General features: G+C 40.8%; 1 protein-coding gene across 1 annotated transcript in view; it reads left to right on the top strand.

The window, feature by feature from the left end:
• The window catches only part of PLEKHH3 (pleckstrin homology, MyTH4 and FERM domain containing H3), a 777,695-nt gene that overhangs the window by 684,759 nt on the left and 67,286 nt on the right, over positions 1-25,650 (top strand). The window contains exons 9-10 of the mRNA XM_044054707.1: positions 781-917; positions 16,672-16,792. Coding sequence (XP_043910642.1) covers positions 781-917; positions 16,672-16,792 — 258 coding nt within the window. The remainder of the gene's footprint in view (positions 1-780; positions 918-16,671; positions 16,793-25,650) is intronic.

Genomic DNA, 25,650 nt, shown 5'->3' with positions numbered 1-25,650 from the left:
TTTAGACTTTTTAGTACTATATCAGGCATGTAGTCAGGCATCACAGAGGGGTATGGTATGACTGCTGTTGGCAGGGCTAGGACTGGTAGCACTTACCACAGACCATGCATATATCCACACAAGATTGAATCTTGATCATTCAGCATCCTGGATGGATGCATCTCCTGTAGTAAGATTCCTCCAACACTGACTCCGTGAAAGTGTTCTGCCACAGCTGCACATACACTCTGTAGAACTTTACTAACCTCAGCAAGGCATGCTATCATGACAAGAAATTGTAGGCACTAAAAACTACAGAAAGGTTGTGATTTCTTCTTTGTTATATTCCTTCAAGAAAGAATGTGAGCTTCAGTAGTAACTATATTAGTAGGGTTTCCACAATTTCTGGCAGAAAAACAAAAACAATTAAAAGGTACTGTAGGCCCAGTTTATGGTAGTAAAGAGAGAAAAAATAAGCCTGGAATGAGGTTAACCTTTTAAAGTGGTATTAACTTGTTTGGTGCTCTGTAGACTTAAGGGTATTTACTTACCAGGGGCTCAGTGTGTATGCTTCTAGGGGCATGTCACTCATGACTTAGGATAATAGCATTGTCCTTCATTTTTAATACGTGGTTAAATTGTTCCAAGTTACTCACTTCGGTTATAAGGACTCTTCAAACTGTTAGTAACGAATCGGTCTTGTCAGCTCTCTATTTGCCTTTTCTTTCTTGTAAATGTTAATATGTGATTTGGGCTGTAAGTCTTAAATCACTGATGGATGACCTGTTTACATTTTTTCAGGTTGTGCAGAAGATAATTCAGGACCTTGGCTTGGAACATAGCCATAATATCTTTGCTTTGTATGAGCAGAGCAGCCTCTGGGAACGAGCTGTGGGAAAGGAAACTATCATTGCTGACATCCTCACCAGGTTTGAAAAGTAAATGTCCTGTTGAATTTATTTATTTTAATTCTATATCTGTAACCAGCTTTGCAGTTGTTAAGTCTTGTGTCTGAGGAAGGCTTCCATTCACTAGAACATCTAGTTAAACTCAAGGAAGAGGGTAAATGAAACTGGTATGACACCAGATAAAGGAGGGGATTGCTGCATGCCTGTACAAAGAAAATAGTTCATAGGAAGGATAATTACTATAAAAAAAATCTATGGGGATATTGGAAAGGGCATTGTGTTTTGAATTCCATCATGGTGAGCCTTTCTCAAACAACAAAAACATTACTGAGCTTTCTGTATTAGAAAGGTTCTTTCAGTCTCCCCCTACAAAAATGCATATTTTGCATTGTACAGAAGCAGACATCAGAGTTGTTACCTCACAACAAGAGGTTCTCCCGTTCGATTCTCAGCTGGGCTTGGGAGTGCCTTCTGTGTGGAGTCTGCATGTCCTCCCCACGGTTGGGTAGCGTTCAAAAGACATGCGTGCGTAAATGGGCGTGCCTTCGTTGAGGTTGGGCGTCGAGCTGGCACCTAGGCATTTCATAAAAATCTACTGCCAATCATTAGCGGACCAGAGTTCTGCTGTGGCGACCCCTTACCGGGAAAAAACAAAAGATAAACAAACAGCAACAGAAGCAGACATCCCAGCATGCTTATTTATGTACACACATGCATGCACATAAAACACTTGCACACAAAACTTTGAAATAACCAGGATAGGGGTGCATTCGGGTACATAGGTTCACTGACTTGTTATACTTATGCATTCATAATAATCTCATCTAAAATCACTTTCAAATAACTAAGACTTTAAGTATACAGTATTTTCAGACGTGCTTTAACTTACCCTGTAACAGGTCTGGACTTCCCCAGGGAGGTTTTTCTCATAATTTGAGAAATACTGGCTTAAAGTAACATCCACAGAAAGCTGTAAGGTAGAACTGACTTACATGCACAGAACAGTGCTATTGAGAGTGTTGTGGCAGTTGAAGAAAAAGTATGGTCTCTGACTGAAAAGGTGCCACAATAAGCTAATTACATTTGTCAGAGGAACAGTGAATGTGTATGTTAACAGTTTTTTTTACAGAGTGATCCTCTGACAGGCTAAAACCCTGGGAATAAATGTGTTCGATCTTACAGCAGATAAATGGTAAGTACAAGGCTGCCAGTAGTATTGATATAGCGGGATAAAGTCCTAACTGTGACCCAGGCAACCCAAGCTCAGGTATCAGCTAGGGCACCTGCTGCAACTGGTACAGATAAGGGGACAGCGTCATGTTGTTGTTGGTTTAACTTTCTTTTGGGGAGTTGCAGGGACACATTTTTGGATGCACAGTCCCTTGATAGAGTCCCTGATGAAGACCAGGGTGCACAAAAGAGAGGTGGCTTCTATAGGAGCAGTGCAATCTGGATGGGTTACATCAGTTGTGGAAGCTAAATTACTTGACTTTACCCACACCCATTTCTCTTCGAACCCTAGAGCAAGATATTTGGCATAATCAGTGGGTGTATGACTAAAGCAATGTAATGTCTGATGGTTGACTTGGTGATAGATCCTCTTAGTTGACTGTCACCCACAGTAAAAGGGGAGTGCATGGGCCAAATGGCCAGGAGGGAAGATTGTTGGCTGGTAGGCAGTGTGGGGAAAAAAAAGGGATATCTGGCAAATACAAAATGCTAGCAATCTCTGCTCTGTCGTAAGCTAAGGTAATTTCCCCCCTTTGTCAGTCTTTGACTAATTGCCCATCACATACATAACCGTTAACATTTACACAGGAAATGAAGCCTTCATTTGGAACTTAAACATAATTTTAAATTGTGAGTCTTTTGATTTTCACTCTCTTAACACGCACACAGAAGTCAGAAGCATTATTTTTTATTACAGCTGTTATGTGATGGATTGTTGTAATTATTTATTTGACATTATTCTTATGTCCCAGTCTACTGCATACTAGGCTTATTACTGCAAGAACTGTGTTTCGGACTGGGATATCAGCCAAAAGGTGGACATCAGTTCCTTGGTATTGTATTTTCTGATGCGGGATACATATGTGAATACAAGACTAAGCAGTTTTAAGATATGGTCTTTAGATGGAGCCTGGAGGTTAGAGAAAGCAACTTTCTCACTAATGGTACTTTTTTTTGTCATGTGAAGATAGACATCACTTCATAATATTTCTCTGTTTTTTTAGTCTTTCTCACAGTGCCTTTAGTTCTTGGCAGTGATAAGTAACATTGTTTATTTTTTGACTTTTTTATTAATTTTAGCATCGTAAGTGCACTGTTGTTTTGTCTGGGCACTCGTAAACCTCCCAGCTAAAAATATCAGCAGGCATCAGATTCCCCTTAAAACATTTAGGATGAAAATCATTATCTTGTCTGGTGGAAAAGCAAACTTCAGACACTGTGAGATCTGTTTAAGTCTATGAAGAACATATTAGTGAGGAAAGCTAGAAATTTAAAGATTAATTTAATGCACAGGAAATGTGTGTCTCCTTTCTCCCTCTTCCCCCCATCCCTGCTCATCTTCTGCTAAACAGAAGTCAAATGTTGATAAAAAGCATTCTGAGAGAGAAGTACAAGGGAATGTAAGATTTTCAAATGGTGTTTTTTTGTTACTTTTGGGACAAGTTATTTTAACAATAAAGTACTTTTTTGTCTGCTTTTTAATTCCTTCCCTTTTATTACATGCATATAGAAATGTATGTTTTTGTCAGATGATTCTGAGGTGCGTGAGAGGTAGAAACTAATTTGCAAGAGGGAGAAAATGTGTTTCCAGAGACTGCAATTTGGAGTACTTCTGTCAATGAAGTCTGTAGCTTACAGAGAAAGTCTTAAAACAAAGCATCTGTTATCAAAAATGGTTTCGCATTGTACATTTATTTCATACGTTGGTATAGCAGAGGCTAGTTTCTGATTGTAGAGTGTCAAAACTTTAATGGGATAAGGCTGCATGAAAGCTAGGGAAATGGAGCTGGTAAATTGTAGATGTGTTACTGAATTGGTAAAGAAAGCTCTGGCGGTTACTCATTCATTTTCAAGCCAATCTAGGGACACAATTTTGGAAGTTCCTGCAGCGGAGTTCAGCCAGCACACAGATGTGGATGAACTGACTGAAATACTTAAGTGTTCCCATGGGAAGAGAGATGTCGTCTTTGAGGTGTTTACATTGTTTCTACTTTTAAGTAGGGACTGTGTATTTCTGAGTTTAATCTAAGATGTAATAATTTGCAGAAGTTTGACATGACACTTCCTGATACAGTACTGGCTTTTAAGTTGCTGAACAGTGCTTGTGTGAACGTCTAGTAGTTCTGACTGCATGTTTGCATTTAACTTTGTATAAAATCTAATCTAAAGCATGTTGTGGTGAGAAACAGTGGCAATAGTATCAGCAAGAGGGATTCAGATGAATATGATGGTGTTTTCTTTTTGTCTAGAAAATAGGTGCAGTACACTTTCACAATAAATACTGCAGAGAACCTTGACATTGTTCCAGCCCCACTTTGGTAGGAGGTCTGTGTGTGCTGTTTACCAAAGCACATTCAGACAAAGGAAAAAAAAATATTCACACTGAACTGTAATCACAAGTAAAGGAAATTGCAGAACAATGAAGTAGCTGTAGAGTGTTCAGGTTAAAGGAATTGTACACTCCAAGGAGAGCATGAATTCCACAAAAAAAAAATGGTCATTCTGTTAGATATGTACTAGACATAAAAAAATGACAAAGCAGACTTCTTTAAACATCCAGTTAAGCATAAGTTAATTCCAGGACATTACTACATAAATTCTCCGATTTAAAAAAAAAAAAGTAAAACAGTGCAGTTGAATATGAGACTCTTATTCACAGAAAGCATGAGAAAAGAGAGTCAAAGAGTAGTGGTAAAACCTCATTGGCAATTTGGACATGCCTTTGCTGAGAACATGACAAACTGCAAAAGTTACTGGGTATCTTCCGCACTACAAATCTCAAATGTGTATCTGTTTTTGGTGAAAATAGTGTACAATTATAAAACATTTACAAAATTCAACAGACCTAAGCTAAAGCAGTCTGTGACTACTATTGAGTACAAGGCACAATGAAAGTGTCACCAAGGACTTCCATTAGAGCCAAATGTCTGGTATCTCCTCGTAATTTATCATTTTACCCTTTGCATTGTATGAGGCACCTGACTTTATAGTAATCCTCATTATTTGTTCTAATTTTTTCTAAAAAATAGAATTTATTCACTAGTGAGGTAAGTGTTGATGGGTGACACCAAAGGCCGTGTAAATGGAAGTGAATTCAACGAGGAAGTTATTAAGAGATGGGTCTCAGAATCCAAAGGAGAACACTGCTGCTTACAGCACTTGAAGTGGTGGACTTATCATAACATATTTATTTTATTTATTTTACATTTGTTGACCGGGATAGTCCAACTGGATACATGTCCATTTTCAGTGGAGGCCTGGGGAGAAAAGCTCCACAGTAAACACAATTTTATAACATAAATCTAGGTAAAGAAGAGTTTACAGGTCCAACTGGGACTTCATGAAAAAATCACACAAATTATTTATTTTACACAAGGTTTAAGGCTTATAAAACACAATTCTATTAATTTCTGAAAGAGTTAGTACACAAACATGGTGATAGGATTAGTCTGGTTTGGAACAAGGACATAGCCAGCGTGATTTAAAATAAAATTTAAGACTTTTTTTGAATTGACTAAGGGTAGGTTCTAGGGTGATGTTGGCAGGGAGTGTGTTCCAGATTTTGCTGACATGGTTGGCAAACAGAGAGTCACCAGCTGAATTTTTGGTTTTGACAGTTTGCACTAGTAGCCTGTTAGAGAAGCAAAGTGGTCTTGGGTTACTGCAGGGTTTGATAAGTTTTTTAAGTGCAGGTGTACTGTCAGGCTGGTTGAGTACTTTATGTGCCACTAATAGTTGAATGTCCTTCAAGAATGCAACTGCAGTCATAACGTATGGGTTGTCCTGCCTCAGGCAGCCCTCAGTCGGCCGGATTCCAAAGTCTGGGTCCGACGTCGGCTGATGTCGCATTTCTCTCCGACGTCGGAGCGGCTGGAGTATATAAGCATCAGCCGACGCCATCTTCTTCAGTCTTTCTTGCCGCGCGGTGCCCGAAGCAGAAGCAGTTCGCAAGTGCCGGTCGGTCAGCTCCTGTATTCTTTGAAACCGAAGTCATAAAAAAAAGCTAAGTACCCCGTTGGGGACCTTTTCTTGCCTCAGCCGATGTCAGAAATTACTGAAAAAGTAAATAATTGTTTGTCTTGTGGTAAACAAATACCTCATAAGGATTTCCACTCTTACTGCCTCCCTTGCCTTGGCCCAGACCATGACGTCTCGGCCTAATGTGCCACTAATAGTTGGTTATACTGAAATAGGCATGGCAGTTCTAACCATCCTGGGTGGTTCAGGTTTTTACAGTGATGTGTCTTGTACGGCATGCCAGTGGCGAATCGAGCAATGTGATTATAACAGCTAGACAGTTTATTCAGTTCTGTTTTGCCTAAGTTTGTGAATAAAGGGGAAGCATAGAGGAGAGATGAAAGAAGATGAGAGCGTGCAATGGCTATTTTAGCGGGTGGGGTTAGGTTTTAACAGTCTGATTAACATGTATGTCAAATTTGAGATTGTTCTCTATGGTAACGCCTAGTAACTTTGTGTAGGTATCTGGGAAGATTATGGTACCATTCTTAGATTTTATGGAGAAGGATGGTATGGTGGATCTTCGATTAGGAGAAAACAGCAGTAATTTAGTTTAGTTTTATTTTGGTTTAGGATCAGGTGACGATTTGTTAGCCAATTTTCGACTGTATTGAAGGTGGTTTGGGACAGTCTTTGTAGATCAGACTGGGAGGTAGCAGAGCAGATAAGGGTGGAGTCATCTGCATATTGGATGCATTTTGCATCTGGGATGACTGTATAGAGGTTATTGATAAATGTTGAAAATAGGAGAGGTCCAAGTATAGAGCCCTGGGGAACCCCCAGGGTGTTGGGTAGGAGGTTAGAAATTTTATTTTGCCATATGACGGCCTGTTGTCTGCCGTTCAAATAGGATTGGAACCATTGCAGAGCTTGAGTGAAGTCCATAGTCTTTAGTGTGTAAATTAGTTTTGCTGCTGTGCGCCCCTGGCTGAGCGCCTACACCTTTCATTCTTTCTTCCTGGCTAACCCCTTGTGTGTGTGGCCTGGTGGACACCTACTCCAAAGGAAATATTCTACACTCCCAGCCAATTGCTCTAGCAACTCCATCAAACCTTGCTGCCTCCACAAAGCTTCTCCCTGACTTAAAGAAATTCTTTCTTCCTGGCTAACCCCTTGTGTGTGTGGCCTGGTGGACACCTACTCCAAAGGAAATATTCTACACTCCCAGCCAATTGCTCTAGCAACTCCATCAAACCTTGCTGCCTCCACAAAGCTTCTCCCTGACTTAAAGAAATTCTTTCTTCCTGGCTAACCCCTTGTGTGTGTGGCCTGGTGGACACCTACTCCAAAGGAAATATTCTACACTCCCAGCCAATTGCTCTAGCAACTCCATCAAACCTTGCTGCCTCCACAAAGCTTCTCCCTGACTTAAAGAAAGTAGGTGATACTGCTACCAGACCTTGAACTATTAGTTTGTTTGCCCTGATAGGTGCTTTGTCTGCTCTCTGCCAGGAAAGCCAGCAGCCAAACCCCCTTTGTCTTCTATCCTCTTCTTACCCCTCTGTGAGTTTCACAGGCTTGCTCCCTTCCCCCTTCATTCTAACCCAGACCTGGGTTCCCCCTGGTGTACCAATGGCTCACCAAAAATACACTAGCTACTATGCGGAAAAGAGACAAACTCTGGGCTAAATATCAGAAAAATAAAACCCCCCTCATTCACAATGACTATCGAACTCTTAGAAACAAGGTAAAAAAACTTATCATCTCTGATAGACAAAATTACTTCTTCACACTTCAAAACAACAACAAATCAGATCCTCAGAAATTCTGGAAAGGCATCTTCACTCTACTTCACCCCAGTAAAATAGTCACCCCAACCCCTGACCCTAATGCCACTGATACAGACTTAGCCACTCAATTCAATACATTTTTCATCGAATCTATTTCTAAATTAACCTCCTCTTTCTCCTACAACTCACACTCCAACTCACCTCCATCTTACCCCAACCACACTCAACACAACACTACTACCAATGACACTCATATCTACTAACTCTCTTCCACACTCCTCCTCTCCTACTCTCACTCCATCTACACCTTCCCCTCTCCCTACAATATACACCTGCTCTCCTACTCTCTCTCCCTCCACTTTATCTTCATCCCCTAACACCCCCTCTCCAGTCCCCCCTCCATTCTCACTAAAACCTATACCCACATCCACCATACTAAAACTCCTTAAGAAACTAAAACCAGGCACCAATGCTCCCGATGACATACCCTCTAACTTTCTAAGCTTAGCAGCCGAAGGAATTGCCTACCCTATTAGCATATTAATCAACCGCTCACTTCAAGAAGATATGGTTCCCCAAATCTGGAAAAAGGCCTTCATCATACCTTTGCATAAAGGCGGTAGTAACAACCTTGTTTCCAACTTCCGCCCCATTGCTATCCTATCTCCCATCTCTAAACTCTTGGAAAAATGCATCCACCTTCAACTCCTACCACATCTCCTAAATAACAACCTACTTTCTCCCACACAGCACGGATTTAGACCAAATCACAGCACTGTGACAGCCCTCCTCTCCTTTCTAGAAACTGTAAATAGTGCCCGAGACTCTGGACAAATTGTCTCTACCCTTCTACTTGACCTCTCTAAAGCCTTTGATACTATATCACATAGACTGCTTCTAACCAAACTCTCCAAACTCAACCTCTCCCCCTCTACTTTGAACTGGTTCTCTAGCTATCTATCTAATAGACATCAAGCAGTGAAATGGAAAAAGGCTACCTCTTCATTCCTTAACACCCCAACAGGCGTCCCCCAAGGTTCCATACTAGGTCCCCTCCTTTTTAACATATTTATAAATGATTTCCACAAAGCCATCCCTCTCTCCAATATCATCCAATATGCAGATGATTCAACCATTATCTGCAAGGCCTCCACCATCCCCACTCTCATAAAACTAACTCAAGATGCTTTCTCTACCACTGAACTATGGATGAAAGCAAATCATTTAGCACTCAACCCCACTAAAACTAAATTAATGATATTCACCCCTTCTAAACACAACTCTCTCAATACAAACTCATTCTCAATTACTAGTGAAAATTACACTCCCCTGGAACTAGTGACAGAGACCAAACTACTTGGAGTCCAAATTGACAACCAACTAAAATTCAACTCTCATATACAACTCAATATTAAAAAAACACATCAAAAGCTAGGGATGCTCTATAGACAAAAAAACTACCTAACAACCACCACTAAAATCACTCTCTCTACTTCCTTTCTTATTCCCTCCCTTCTATATGGAGCTCCACTACTAACTAATCTACAAATCTCCCTGAAAAAACAACTCACCTCATGCTACAATAAAATAGCCAAGTTTGCTACCAACCAAAGACTTACTCCCACCATTGCTCCTCTCTCCAACAACTAAAATGGCTAGAACTACCCCATCAGCTCTCCTATACACAACTATCCCTTGCTCACAAACTTATTTTCAACCCCTCCCTCTGTCCCTCGCTCTCTTCTGTGCTTAAAATGCACAAACCTGGTAGAATATTAAGGTTCAGCAACCAAAATCTGCTTGAAGTGTACAAACCAACCCGTCCACCTGGCAAGTACCTTCTCTCACATGGGTTAGCTCATCTCTGGAACTCTCTACCTTCATCTATCCGTACTACCTCTAACCATCTTATGTTCAAAAAATCTCTTCATTCACTTCTACTTTATCAGTGGGAATGCTCTTGCTCCCACCCTACTTAAATACCCATCTCCTGGACTCCTGCTGACGTTCTTGACTTCTCTCTCTCATTATCCATAATTTCCCATTTCACTGTTCATCACTAATGAATACATAAGAATACTCTGCACTCTCATATGTTGAACTCTCTTTATTAAATAACTCTAGTAGAATTTTAATTAATGTATAATTTGAGATAATCTGTCATCAGTTTTCTTTTTTACTTTTAAAACTTAAATTTATTGTAACTGTTTTGCTTAGCATTTGATTTTTGCCTACTGTGACTTTAACAATGTTTAAATATGCATAATACCTACTGTAACCTACATTGTCTGGAGCTTTTCTCCCCAGGACTCCATTGAAAACAGGTTCTTTTTGGCCCAATGGACTATCCTGGTAAACCAACTGCAAATAAATAAATAAATAGTAGTTGGTGAGCCACCATATCAAAAGCTTTGGAGAGGTCTAAGAATAGAGCAGAGGATATTTTATTACTGCTGCGATTGTTGTTTATGACATCAGAGAAGGCTGTGGTGGTACTATGATGTGGCCTGAACCCGTGCTGGGAGATGGCTAGGAGGTTGTTTTGTGTTGGGTATTGTAGCAGTTGATTATGAATGCATTTTTTCATGATTTTAGCTAGAGGTGACAAAATGGCTATGGGGCGGAAATTAGACAGTTCGGTAGAGCTGCCATCTTTTTGGAGTGGTATGACATGGGCAATTTTCCAGATTGTGGGGATAGAAGCTTCTGCTATGGTTCAGTTGATTAGTATGGAAATGGGATATGTTATTGCATCTGTGGCTTTTTGCAGATGTTCAGCAGGCAGAAAATCAGCAGCTAGGGTGGTTGATTTTAGTTTTTTGATTAGATTTCGAATATATGCTGTAGCAACTGGTTGAAAGCTAAAGGAAGGTTGCCTGCTGGGAGTGGTGTTATTAGAGCTGCAGTGGCTTGGGGGTAGCTGGTTAGCGAGGGACTGGATGGTATCAGTAAAGAAGCTATTAAAGGTATTTGCTACATCATCAGGTTGTTTATCAGTACAGTTTGCAGGGGTTGGAGTGGAGGTATGTCCTGTATGCAGCAGTTTGTTTAGGCCTGACCAACATTTTTGAGGGTTAGCTTGATTTTTCTGTTGCAAGTGATAATAGTAGTTCTTTTTATCAAGTATGATGGACTGTTTGGTCATATTCCTTAGTTACAGATACCTGATTTGATCTGGGGGAGCTTTTGTAGTACGCCATAGGGCCCACACCTTGTTTTTATCTTTCAGTTTGACTTTAGTATCTTTGGATAGCCATGGTGCTGTTTTTGTTTTGGATCGAATGGAGCGAGCAGGGGTGTGAGAATTAAGAATAGTTAGAAATTTGTGATTAAAGAGAGAAACCGCTTCATCTAGGGGTAAATATTTTAATATAGACCAATTGCACGATGCAAGTTCATCTTGGAATGTTGTAGGGATAAAATTCCTATTGTTTCTTACTGTTTTTGTGGTAGGCTGATGGGGGTTAGTGACCTTGTGTCTCAGTATAAAGGTAAGAGAGTGGTCGCTTAGGTCATCGGGCAGGGTTCCAGTTTTATACAGTTGGGTGGGCCTGTTTATAGCTATCCAGTCCAGAATGCTTTCTTTGTGAGATGGTTTACCTATTCTGGTGGGGGAGGATATAACCTATGTGAACCCAGATAGGTTTATATGGGTGGCTGGAGAGTGACCAGAGCAGGTGTTCCAGTCTATGTTAAAATCCCCACGTTCCATGGTTTCTTGGGGGTGAGTATTAGATAGCCAATGGAGTATGTTTTCTAGGGTGAATACATTATTCTCAGGGGGAATGTATAGGCAGACAATATTTATGTTTTTCTTTTTATTGATTTGCAGTTTAGTGGAGAAAATTTCTGCATTGTTAATTTGGGGTGGTGAGGGTTGGATTGATATATTTAGTGTCTCTTTAAGTAATATAGCTACTCCACCCCCTTTTCTAAAGGTACAATCTAGCCTGAGTATGTTGTAACCAGGTGGTAGTAGTTCATTGTCATGGGTGGAGGGTTTTAGCCATGTTTCAGTTAGGCAGAGTATGTCAGGTGAGTGAAAAGCTATGAGAGCATGCAGATTATGCACTTTATTATTTATGCTTCTAATGTTTAGGTGAATTGTCAGGAGGGAGTTGGAAGTCCTAATTAGCAATAGAGTTTTGTTTCGGCTAGTAGAGCAAGTTAAGGGACTATCAGGAGTTGGTGGTCCTGGGTTTGGGTGGATATCACCATCTGTTATAAGGTTATAATGACATTCTTTTATGAGCTTCAGGAATTTAGTAATTAGCTTTTGATATTGTCTGTATTTGGAACTTGTACATGTGGAAGTAATGGGGTGATAGTATGGATAGGGTAAGGTGCTAAATTTTGGGCAATATTTTAGGTGCTCTGCAGTGTTGGTTGATATAGTACTGGAGGTTTGGGAGTCAGGGTAGTGAAATCCTGATTGATACAGATTCTCATAATAGGTGAGGACATACGGAATAAGCATAAGGGGTAGTAATGAGTAATGTAACATTGTAAAGAGTAGCTAATGTAGTTGGGAGTAGGGACTGTATAGGTAGATTAAAGTGTCAGTAGGACCCTAGGATTGAAGATGAGATAGTAGTGGGAGGTAATGGGCTGTACTGTCTTGTGGAAGGCACTGTTAATTGGTTGTAACCTGAAGGGTGTGGTTATCTTGTTATAAATGTAACAGCACAGGGGGCAGAGTGGGGCGCAGGGCGAGTGGAGTGGGGCTACACCAGTTCAAGCACTACTTCTCACAACCTACAAGAGTAAGTCGTAAGTAACTGGGATAAAATGTACTCTAGGCACACCATGAGTTATTCTATATTCCCTTTAGTCTACCAGCTTGGATTTGTAAAAATGGGGTTTTACTTATCCTTGTACCTGGCTACTATTTTCACTTTGCCAATTGTTTATAAAAAATAGAAAACCTTGCAGTGCACCAGACCCAGGAGTCGCCTTCTGTGTTTAGCGATACCCATTAAATTATATTAACCTTGTCAGTGAATTTTTCTGTTTTCTGATATGAGTAGCAGGACTGAGCATTGCGTCCATTATGGTTCTCGTCAGGGTGGGCTCCTTCTGCTGCTGCTGGCCTTACAGGGAGGGATCAGTACGTACTCAGGGGATTTCACCTGATAAAGAATGTTAGATGCAGTTAGAAAGCTGCAGCACTGATTTTAAGTCCAAAGTTCAAGAAAAATAGCAGTATAGACTTAGAGTTCTACTCTGCCATATTTCAACAGTTACCAGTATCTCAGCAATGTTAGGTATAATCAAATTCTTGTGGACATTTTATTAATTGTAAAACAAATCAGAACATTTCATTGGGAACAACCCTAAAGTGCATTTTTGGCGAATAATTCCATGCCTAAAAGGCATGTTTACAGCCATATTGGTTCATTTGCAGACAAAATCCAAATCTTTTCATCATTTAACTGAAAAGCCAAATACACTAGAGGATACTAATGTTTCTGCATTATGTGCTGCATAGATTTATAGATTCATAAATACATAGATATTCCAAGGCCATTGAGTAATATGAACATTCACACCTTGCCAGAATCCTTCCTCACACAGAACCTCCTTTCTGCAGGAGGCACATGCCAGTAAATCCTGGAGTAAATTTGTGGATACCTACTCAGTTATGTAGTTTTGTTTTAAGGAAGATACTCACCTTGCTTAACATGCAGGGGAAGTACATGACTGTAGTTTGGGAGGTGCTGGGTTAAAAACCTTTCCCTCCACTATGTTTTTATTTATCCATTGATGAAGATTTAGGACCCTGGTTCTAGTATTGGTGGAGACATTGGACTTGTGGAGATACATGAACTCTAAGCCAATCCAGTCTCTAATGGCATTGTAAGCAATACAGAGATCTCCCCTAAATAGTCTATAAGACACTGAATGAAGGGGTGGAGCTTCCATCATCTATTGGTAGTTCAGGGACTTTAGGCTTGTGGTATTTTTTTGTTGGGAACCATTCGCTGCTTTCTGATTGTTTTATATGTTTAGCAAGATACATTCCAGAGGGAGCTTTTTACTGTATAGTTAATTTGATCAGTGCCGAGTATAAGGGAGAGATTACTTCTTTTGACCTTTATGCTACTTCTTTGGCAATCAGCTGGACAACAAAAAAGAGGAAGATACCAACCCAAGTACCTAAGTCTGTGATTGCAGTTTAATTTTGTAGTGGTATGTTATCTGTACAGTATGATGAGGTAATGCTCAGATTAACAGTGCCTTTTGGGCCCACAGATGAAGGATAATGAAACAAGGAACCGTGTGTAATACAAATATGTAGACAGCTTAGAGTGAAGGAATCCTGGAGTTGTCATTGTACAAGATGGTATATTGGTCTTTGCTGGACTTAGAGGTGTGTGTGTGTGTGTGTGTGTGTGTGTGTGTGTGTGTGTCTGTGTGTGTGTGTGTGTGTGTGTGTGTGTGTGTGTGTGTGTGTGTGTGTGTGTCTGTGTGTCTGTGTCTGTGTGTGTGTGTGTGTGTGTGTGTGTGTCTGTGTGTGTGTGTGTGTCTGTGTGTGTGTCTGTCTGTGTGTGTGTCTGTCTGTGTGTGTGTCTGTCTGTCTGTCTGTGTGTGTCTGTGTGTGTGTGTGACTTGACACTCAGGAAATTGAATGAAGGTGATAGTGAATGAGATCGCTGAGGGCAGTGCCCCACAGTGGCAATGGAAAAGCAAAGAATACACAGCATCTGGCTAAGTTAGCATGTGTGTATTTAGCCGATGTCAAGACAGACTGTCAGCTATGAGGACAGAAACAAGTACCAATTTGCACATACCAGAAATCCTTGGATTTGCATAGAAGGCAAAAGGCAAGTACAGAACTGGTATAGTAGCCAGTTCTATGGCATAGTGAGGATGAAGCCTTGGATATGACCTAGCTGACATGGGTTTCCTTAGCAGTCTAGAAACTGAAGGAGCTGAAAGGGGAGAGAATGAATATTGAGGCATTGTCTGCTTACCTCTGTTCAGTGGGGAGGGTTGGATACATGTCTTGGGACATGCTGTTGGTGCAGACTGGAGATATGATGATACTAACTGCTTACAATGGGAAGCAGGGCAGCATGCGAGTTGTATCATCCAGAGAAGCAAATGACATTCCTCACAACATCTACTGAATGCCAACTACTACAGAACATGTGCAAAACAGAAGAAACTGAGACTTAAAGGACCTCCCTTTCTCTAATGGCTACCTGGATGATGGCCATATCTTGAAGAGCCTGCAGTGGTATAACTAGTGATTGGCAGAAATTTGGAATTCTAAAGCAATTAAAAAAAGGGTATCTAGTTCATGGCACATAACACCAGAGGAAACTGCTGAGATGGTAGAATCAGATGTTTTAATGAGGGTCAAAAATCTTTGTAGTGTGTTAGGAGATTGTGGCCAAGACAAACCAGATCCTGTTGAGAATGTTTTGAAGTGTAGGACATCTTTTTTCATGATAATGAATAAAAGGGACCAAGCAAGTAAAACACAGAATCTATGACATAGTTAAAGAAAGTGGAACAGCATGTGTTTCAGTGAGATGGGTATGTAGATTAAAACTGACACCTGCAGAAGTTGTGTCCAAAGCTCCTCTAGTGGCTAGAGGTTATGAGGAACTACACATTGCATTCATTAAAGTTGCTTCTAACTGTTTTGTCAAAGCTGATAGACTGCTTCAATATTATATCAACTTTCTAACAAGGAACTGAATTATCTCATGAGATCTCTAGTTGGCTTCCCCATCAGACAGAATTTGAAGAGTCATTGTGGAAATTAAAAAAAAGTGTAGATTGGCAGATGCTTCACTAAAAAGAAGGAAGATACTATCTTTCTATTCAAACAGCATAAGCTCATCTCACATACTGTATGTATTTCTGGATGTTGTATAGTTGCATGAAAAAATAAGGAGATGGTATGAAGTCCTATAAGGAGATGATGAATATTTATAGATAACACTCCTGAGAAAAGGGGAGGTGAGACGTTAGAAATTTTAAGACATTTTAAGTGCCTCTGTATATGTAATATGCAATTACAAGGATGACGACTCCATGATTGACATACGTCAAGAGGCATGTTTTCACAAAAATGATTCTGAAGACCAGGAATGGCATTCTACAGAAGGTGCCAATTCTCACATTGGTAGTAGAAACCAGGGAGGTATTGGAGAGAGACCTATGTCTATCTCACAGACGAGGAGGAAGAAGCAAGTTCAAGTTGAGTTACAGTGGAAGCCTGGTCCTTTGTTCAGGTGAAAGGTAGGTGGCTCTAGGTATTAGCTCTTATCAGCCGTCACGTTGCATTTCTTTGACCACATACTTTATATTGTGGAGAAGAATGTTGCTTCATATCTTGTCTTTAAAGCAAACATGATTGTGTGTCTAATGCTGGTAGAGCACTGAACTCCAGATTACCTTGAGTTGCAATTTGAACTTTTATGGTATTTTTTTATGCCATGAACAATGGTGATGACTAAGAGGTAGACTCAGTATTAACTGGTGTAAATTAGTGGTTTTAGGAATAAACTAGACAAAAAATGAGATCTGTGTTTGAATCCTACCATCCCTTATTCCCCTGGGGATACCTGCAAAAATGTGACTTCTAATCATAATGTGCCTATCTAACTAGTAAGAGTAAAAGTAAACTGAAACTACTGCATTTGCACTTGAATTCATAATGAACAGGCATGCTTTTATTTCACTAATATACAGTTCCATTGTGCTACCTAATGCTGTAGCATGAAATAATGCATATACACAGGTTACACACTGTACAGAATTTGTATAACATATGTTTGCTTGTTCTTTCCTAGTCTCATGTCTGATGAGAAGTGTCTTCATTCCCAATGGAGGCTTTGCTTCAAACTCTACTGCCTGCTGGACACAGACAGGGTTCCCAAGGACAGTATAGAATACAAGTTCATCTTTGAACAGGTACTGTAGAGCTTTTCTATTTGGTCATTTTGCAAATACTTAACAATCTTTCATATGTACCTTCTGTTTTCTATGTATTATTGTAATTTTGCATTTGTTTGCACTCTTGAGCCCAGCCCATGCACCCATGTTCGACATCCCCCTGTGTGGCACAGTGCCAAAGGCCATTCTGAAGCAGCAGTGCATTACATCCATTGTGTTGTTCCAAGTACTGAAGTTATGCAGTCATGGAAGTATTTCACAGTTCTGGCAAGACCTTCATTGTATGAAGCTGTACTCTGTTTAATTCAATGTAATGTTATAAACTCTAATAAATCATTAAGACTAAGGCTACACAGCAGATTTCTTTATGGATGAAAGTGGGGTAAACCAGTAACTGCTCCTTCCTGCTCCCTCCATCCCTTAGTACTGTCTCCAAATCTAAGGAAAGCTTTACACCCTTGTCATTGAGTATTTAAAAGAGTAACATGAAGACAGAATAAAACAATTGTGTTTAATAATGGTGTTGGCACATAAATAATCCCTGGTGTCTCAGCAAGAAGCCTTCATTAGTAGCATAAATAAAAGAAAAGCCCAGCAGACAGCTTTTATAATAAGTTTAAAACATTCACAAATAAGAACAGTAACTAATCAAAAAAGTCTTCATTAGGACAGTAACTTCCAAGTATTTTTTTTTTCCCTAGTGGTGTTAGAAGTATTATAGTTTAGAATAAAACTAGCTTCCCTCAGATGTGTTTTTCCATGTGGTCTGTTTCTGATTTTATTTATTGCTTTTGGAACAGAAGTGAAACTGTGCTGACACTGAACTGTTTATCATTTGCACAGACCTTGACCTATGGCAACAGGTTGTAGAGGCACTAGTTTACAAACTGGAAGGGGGGGGGGCATCAGACCCATTCGGCCTTAGACCCATCAAATGGAGCTGAATTCTGTGTATAATCATGGATAGTGTCACAGTGGAACAGTACGATTTTGTTGAGGTGAGATCTTGTCTTTGAAGAGGTAACAGCAGGACCTGATGAACAGCTGACACTGCATACCACTTATCTTGATCTTTGTAAGGCATTCAACATTCTGCCACACAAAATAATAATGAAAAGATAAAAAAACAAACTTTAGGAACAAGTCTAGTCATTCAGGTAGATTTAATGTATTCATAAACACAGTACTGGGTACTACAGATTAAAAAAAACATAAAGTCGACTGAAAAATTATGATTCCTTAGTAAAAGACCATAGAGATGGACAACTTGATCATTTCACAAAAGCTTCAAGAATTTTCATTATTTTTGATTTGCTGTAAGCTTACTTAGAGGTGACGTCTTGTAGTTGGGCTACTCTTCATTGCAGCATATTTCTCAGGTCATCTTTTTCTACATGACTTCATTTTGTTGCTTTTCCTTGAATTGTGTGAGACAGAGGGTACATTTCCTGTGTGATTTTTCACTTCCCTCTGTAGCAGATCTATGGTACATGGAGGCATGTCCAACTGCAAAAAAGTATTTTCTTTTTATGTTTTTGATGTACACTTTTCGATTCTGAAAAATTGATCAGGCATGACTTAGTGGTGAGTGTCTCTCCCAGGCATAGGGAGACCAGTTTTTCCTTACATTTAAGGCAATGTATGATCCAGTTCTATTTGAAAACCATATTCTATAGAATTAGAGTGGCTACAGAATATGGTTTCTGATTTTGACCGATAGAGACAGAGCAGAGAGTAGACTGTTGTTTACCTTTATTCCTCGATCTTTAATGGAAATGACATTTTCATGATTGGTCTTTTATTTTATTATCATTCTTTTTGCTTTTTTGCAACATATTAAGGTGCTACATTTATTAACATTAAGTCAAGTTATTACTTATGCATTGGGTATGCATTTTCATCCACTTTTATTGAAGTAATTGCATTACACAATTTGCATTCATCAGAGCATTTGTTTATTCAAAGCCCATTTCCCACTTTAATGTTGAAGAATAGTCTAAAACAGAAATGGCCCCAGTACAGAGGCCTGTCGTACACCTCTGGTAACCCCCACTGGGACAAAGAAGCTCACCCATGACCCAACTTGTGTGCTTTTGTTTAACCAGAATCCAAAGAATCAAGTTAAATATGGATTAATATTTAATACTTTTAATTTATCAGTTATTGTGTTATGTGGAATTGTGTGCTCTTCAGATGCGTATGTAAAAGCTGTCATCACGTATAGTACAGCAAGTTATATGGTATGTTCTGCTGAGGTATCAGTCTGTACTCCAGCAGCATTATGTTGTGGAGGGTTAGGTATCAGCCCAAGGATCCAGACATCTCCATTACGTAAGTCCTTTTGTATGTATTTTGTCACAGAGGACATGATGACCACACACCAAGACACCTTGAAGTTTTTACACTGTTTTGAGGGGAAATGCAGATTAATGATGTTGACAGTGTATAGCAGAGAACAGGACATGACAGCTAGCAGTTACTTGGGGATAGATTGCACACTTTTCATGATGTTACACATGGTTTCATTGATGTATTATGTACATGACAGAATGTCAACATATGTGAATGATGAAGCATCACCTCTGGACTGTTGCATCAGTGCAATTTGAAACCATCCTGATCAGGAAGTTTCTAACATCTGTCAGTTGTTTAGGGAAATATGTATAATAAATGAGCCATTTCCAAGACACAGTGAGATAAACCACTGAATTTCACTCAGATAACTAAGGTTTCAATAGTGGTGCAGGCATTAGGGGAACCACCTCGGAAGGGGTGGGACCCATCCATGGATGTAGCTGGCTGTGTACTGCCACATGGGTGCCATCTAGGAAAAGGCCCAGGAAGTGTACTTCATTTGCACATGAACTTAGGAGTGGGAGCACGCTTAGTGTTTGAATTCCAGCTAAGCACTTCTTTTTTGGCTTAGCATAGTGGAAGTTGTACCACACTACTGCTAATGGGTAGGACTGTTGTAGTCTTAGCAAAAAATAAAATAAAAAAATCCTAGTAGTTACCAGGGATGATATCATACCAGGACTAACTCAGTTTCCCTGTCTGACCCAAAGAACATGAAGCCTTTGTTCTCAAGCTCCCCTCTCCCCCAACTTGGCTGCACTCTAGGGGGTAAGCCAGACGTGTGGGCTGGGGGAGTCATGATAAATGTATGACAGTCAGAATGCCAGTGGGGCTACAAAAAAAAAAAAGATTCAAAATGTGTGGTGGGTAGGGTAAGATGGATCTGGCACAGAGTTGAGGATGAAAGGCCATGTACTTACCAGCCATGTGGTCATTCCCACCAGGACACTGCATTTGGACTGCTGCAGAGGCATAATAGAGTCAAGAGATGGCACAGGCAGGTGAAGACAGGATATCCTTGTGCACATCCTGATAAGATGTCTTTCACAGTGGCTGAGCACACATCTGCAGATGCCACATGAGAAAACATCCTTGATGGAAGGTTCCCTTATGTTCTGTCTACAAGGAGATGGAACAGTGTGTCAAGTTTTTCCTCCTTAGCAAAGACATCTACAAGGTACAGAACTGCATGACTGCCATTACATGGAATATTTGCCTGTAGTATGTTGTTGGACCTGGTCCCTCTAACTTTGCTTCCTTAATGTTAGTTTCCATACTTTTCGTTGTGTAGCATAGCCATCTAGTCATATACAATCATGGCTGCACTGCAAGGACCCTCTGCATATAGTTTACATTACCAGTGTATATGTGGCATCTTCTATCGTCAACTTGCTATCCTGCCTGTCTGCCTTTGGTGTACCCCCTGCTTCACATGGCTTACATAATTCAAGTATTTAAGAAATTTCTAACTACTCATCTATTGTCCCTTTTCATGGATGTCTTTGCATGCTGTTTCCCAACTTGCCTTCCCCTCGTGACTTTATATGTATTTAGTGGCCTTTTTTCTGTTCAGTGTCTCACAGATTCTGTTTCCTTCTGATTATGTTTTCATGCTTTGCCTACGTATGATTGGTCACATTTGTGTAGATTGATTTGGCCTTTCAGCTGCCTGGACATCTGTTTTTATTGCCGTTGTTTGTCCATGACACTAGTAGATGCAGTGCAGTCCTCCTGTCCTTTGGGACAAGGGTACATTTGTGTATTGTCACTGTAAGGTCATCATTGCTATCATTATGCACATGCAATACAGAATTGTTTTTCCATGTCCGGGTGACCAGTTTGACAAATGCATCTTCCAGCCTTCTTGCACAACCTTCAGTTTCAGTGGTTGGACCATTTTGTTTAACTAACACAGATTTCAGTTTGACTGGTTTGCCCTTGAAGCTATAGTTGCAGAAAAGAGTACTGCACACAACTCATCTTTTATTGTTGTCAATATTAGTGCATTTCTAACTGCATTGTGAACATTCTCCTAAATGGCTAATACCTGTCCAGCTCCCATTCTAAGGATAAAATTTCCAGAACTGCAGCTCAGAAAAGATCGTCTATTGTAATAGATTCTATTGCAAGATTTTTTTTTTTTTACAGAAGGCAAAGTATATAACCTGTTAAGGAAAAAAAAAAGACGTAAAGGATATACAAATACAAGTGGCAGTGCACTTCAGTACAATACTTGGTTCAGATTTAACTTCTGATCTGATGTTGTCTTTTTATAGGTTCATAGGTAGGTACTAGGCTATTGGCCCAAGGGCCTACATAAGCCTAGCCAACAAGGTTCCCTGGCTTATGCCAGCCAAGAAAGTTATTTTCCTGTGCCACTGTCGAGCAGAGACACAGAAGTGATCCCCGGGGTGTATTTCCTATTTCCCATCCACTCATCAAGATTTTTCTTGAAGAGTGCTAATGAAGAACTTTGCTTGGCATAGATGGGTAGCCTGTTCCAGAGTATGGGAAGTCTCTGTGAAAGGAATCTGTCCCTCCAGCATGTCCTGTTTATTGTGGTGACAAGGTTTAGGTCCCTAGAGCGTGTAGCTCGGAGGGATTGGGATTTCTTTAGGTGTAGCATGTCCAACAGCTCTGAGTTTGACATAGCTTTATATGTTTAGGCAGAGATCACCTCAGAGTAGGCAATATGCTACGGAGTAAAGCTGGAGTTTTTTGAGATGGTCAGTGTAGGGCATTTGTTTGAGGCCAGTAATCCTCTTTGTGAGGTACTTCTGTGGCCTTTCCATCTGCTGCAGATGTCTTGTGAGGTACATTCCAAAAGGGGCGCTGTACTCTATAATGGGTCTAATGAGTGTTGAGTAGAGGGGAACAATGACCTCTTTTTTCTTGGATGAGAACCCTTTTATGAAGAGGTGTGCCATGTAGAAGAACTTCCTGACTACTGTGGCGATGTGACTATCAAAGGAGAGACTACTGTCCACCTGCGTCCCAAGGTCTCTTATCACGCATTCGGTGTTAAGTAGATTGCTGCCTATGTGGTAGTTCATGGGTACAGAGTTTTTACCAAAGGAGATGACACTGCACTTTTTGGCATTGAGCTTGAGGCCATGGCTCTGACACCAGGCATCTCTCTGTGAGGCCTTTCTGTAGGATGTCCACATCATTTGGGGACTTGACTATGGCTCCTAGTTTGCAGTCATCTGTGAAGTTCGTTAGCCAGAGGCCTTCTGTGTTAGCCTGTACTTCAGAGAAGTAAATACCAAACAGGACAGAGAAGTAAATACCAAACAGGAGAGGTCCCAGGATGGAACCCTGTGGTATCACTGCTTTGAGGTCAGATTTGGAGTCTGCAACTTTTACAGTGTGGGTTCTGTCAGTGAGCCAGTTGGCAACCCATCTTGTGTAGTAGGAATGTATACCTAATTTAGTGAGTTTAGCTATAATTCCAGAATGGGGGATGGTGTTGATAGCCTTGGCGAGGTCAAGATAGGCTGTGTGAACCACCTTACCCTCATCTACGGCTTTGGTGACTGCCTCAAAGAAGTCAATCAGGTTGAGGAGGCATGATCTTCCTTTCACAAACCTGCACTGGGTGGGATCCAGAGTTTGGAGGTTACCAGTGTCTTTGTTTATGAGTTTCATGATGATACGTTCAATGGCCTTGCAGACCAGGCTCGTCAGGCTAATAGGTCAATAGTTCCATGGGTCAGTGGTGGCTCCCCCTTTGTGGAGTGGGATAACTGTTGCTGTGCGCCATTCAGTGGGCACAAAGCCTGATGCGTGGCTATTATTGAACGTGGTGCTTAAGTGGGGAGCCATTTCTTTCTGAAGTTCGTGTAAAACGCAGCCTGGTATGTTGTCCGGTCCCATGGATGCTGTGTTTTTGGCTTTAGGGTGTGCAGCTTTTACCTGTATAGTTGTGATTGCAGGGACTCTACATTCTTCCTGTATAGATATGGGCCCTTTAGGGGGTGAGAGGGGGGTAAGGTTTGCACTGAACCTATCTGCCAGGATGTTGGCAATATCAGTTGTTTCTATAATTTTCGTGCCTATGTGCTGTAACTCAGAGCAGATCTGGGTGTTGGCATCGAGATTCTTGACATAGCTATAGAATGCTTTGTGGTTGGCCTTGGAATTAGTGGCAATTTTGTTTTCTTAGCTAGCTTTGCAGGATCTTATAAGGGATCTCAGCTTCTTACTGAGGCTGACCAGGGAGCTCCTCCACTCATGGGATTTTACTCTTTTGCAACAGTTTCTTCCTTCTGTTGTACAGTTTGTTTACGGCAGTGGACCACCAGATTGGCTTCCTTTTTTTGGAGGATAGCGTCTTGGTTCTGTTTGGGATAGCACAATCCATGCACTCGTGTAAGTGCTTATAGAGTGCATTTGTGTAGGCTTCAGCAGTTGTAACTGTATTGTCCATCTGCATGAGTGTCATGAAGTTCACCACTTCTGTCTTAAGAAGCATGAAGTTGGCTTTGGAGAAACTTTTTACTGTGGTTTCCTTAATGGGGGGTGGGGGAGGGATGTGGATATCAAGGGTGATTAGCTTATGGTCGGATCGGACCAACGAGGAGTTGACTTCAGGTGTGGAACACTGGTCACTCATGTTGGTAATGACTAGGTCTAGGATATTGTTGCCCCTGGTGGGGTTGTGGATAAGCTGATCTAGGGCATTGGAGTTTATGAATTCCAGAAAACGTTGAGCTAAAGAGTTGGTACACGAGTAGTTTTCCCAGTTAATGGTTGGGTAGTTGAAGTCGCCCATTATTATGGTGTTTGGTTGAACCCTAATATTTTCCAGTACATCAAGAAAAGAGGAGTGGGAATCCTGGGGCATGGTGGGTGATCTGTAGCAAGCTACAATTTGGATTGCAGTTTTGCCCAGAGTTAGTTGCACTTGGATAAACTCGGATGCATTATTCTGAGCAACAAGCCTGGAGGTGTGGATATCCTTAATGAATATGGACACACCTCTACCTTTGGTGTTTCAGTCCAGGTTACATGGCCGAAAAGTGTGGTATGAGTATAGTGTGGTATAGCCTGGTAGTGCAGGGGTGCTCTCTGGAGCCTTGAGCCAGGTCTCAGTCACTGCATAGATATCGATGTTCTCCATTTTAAGAAGTGCCTCGAGTGAGTGCATTTTGAGATTTAGACTTTTAGCATTGAGTAGCATTACCCTCAGTTTTTGCTTGCCTGTTCCTGCTATGGTGGTGAATTTGTTATTTGAACCCTGCCTAAAAAAGGCAGTATAGGGGCAGAAAGAGATTTTCATCCATTCCTCAACTAATAGGTTTCAGATCTGACTTTGGATCCAACTTCAGCCACTTTTCAGACTTTGGGAGCTGTAGCTGAAGCTCCTCCCCTTACCCATAATCCCCTCCAAGCCCTCTATTACCTCAGATCTCGTATGCCACTCTTAGATGTGGTTGAAGTAGCTTAAACTTGCAGAAAAGTGATTTTTTTTTGTTACAGTTGTATCTCCAAACCTTTTTTGAGAAATTTATTTTCCACTTCATGTTCTTCGTGTTTCAGTGTTGCAGTCATTACATTTGGGTTATCTGTTTGCTTGTAGCCCACAGCCGGCCTGATTATCAAAGTCTTGGGTCCTGCATCGGTTGCTGTCTCTTCTTCCATGACGTCAGGTAGTCAGGGGTATAAAGCATGCAGCTGACACCATTACATCAGTCTTTTTTTGCTGTGCGGTGCCCGAAGCAGAAGCAGTTCACAAGTGCCGGTCGGCCAACTCCTGAAATGTTCATTTTCAAATTTCAGAACCGAAGTCTTCTAAAAAGCTAAGTACCCCATTGGAGATCCTTTTTCTTGCTGTAAACCGATGTCAGTAAAACTTAACAATTGTATTTCAAATACCTCGTAAAGATTTTCATTCGTACTGCATTTCTTGCTTAGGCCCAGACCACAACATCCCTCGCTGTCAGTTTTGTGCCCTATTCAATCCTCGTACTATTCATCGTCGGTTCATTTTCGCATCTAACTATTTCGGTACTCGGTTCAGTTATCCAGAAATGGCTTTGGTAAGCCATCCAACTACCGACATTCTGAAAAAACATAAAGATAAAGACAGAGATAGATCGCATAGGTCCAAAGCTGCCGACAATGCTTCAGTTAAGCTAGTCACCAGTTCGCCGGTACTGAATGAGGTGCTTTCCCAGCCCCTGATACCCGCTACTTCAGATTCACAGGCCTCTACTGTGACCCATTCGAAGTCCGGTATGCCATGAGATGCTTCTTCGACTATGGAACCTGTGGATGTCTCTGTCTTGGATGGGTCCGGAGCTGCTGTCCAGGCACCGACTTCTGAGGGTGTATTTAGGCCTACTGACTTGCATATCAAACCGATGCCATCTTCTTCTTCAAGGCCTAAGACTCGATCCACGCCTGGAAAACCGATGTCCAAACTGCATAGTCAGGCCCATATGCCTAATAAACAAATGATAAGAATGGCTGAAGACCTTATTACTCTAATTAGGGGAAGCCACCCTTCTCCCTCTAAG

The sequence above is a fragment of the Protopterus annectens genome, chromosome 13.part0, assembly GCF_019279795.1.
Source record: "Protopterus annectens isolate FY-2018-M chromosome 13.part0, PAN1.0, whole genome shotgun sequence".
Taxonomy (NCBI): domain Eukaryota; kingdom Metazoa; phylum Chordata; order Ceratodontiformes; family Protopteridae; genus Protopterus; species Protopterus annectens.
This window is presented reverse-complemented; position numbering and strand designations above follow the sequence as displayed.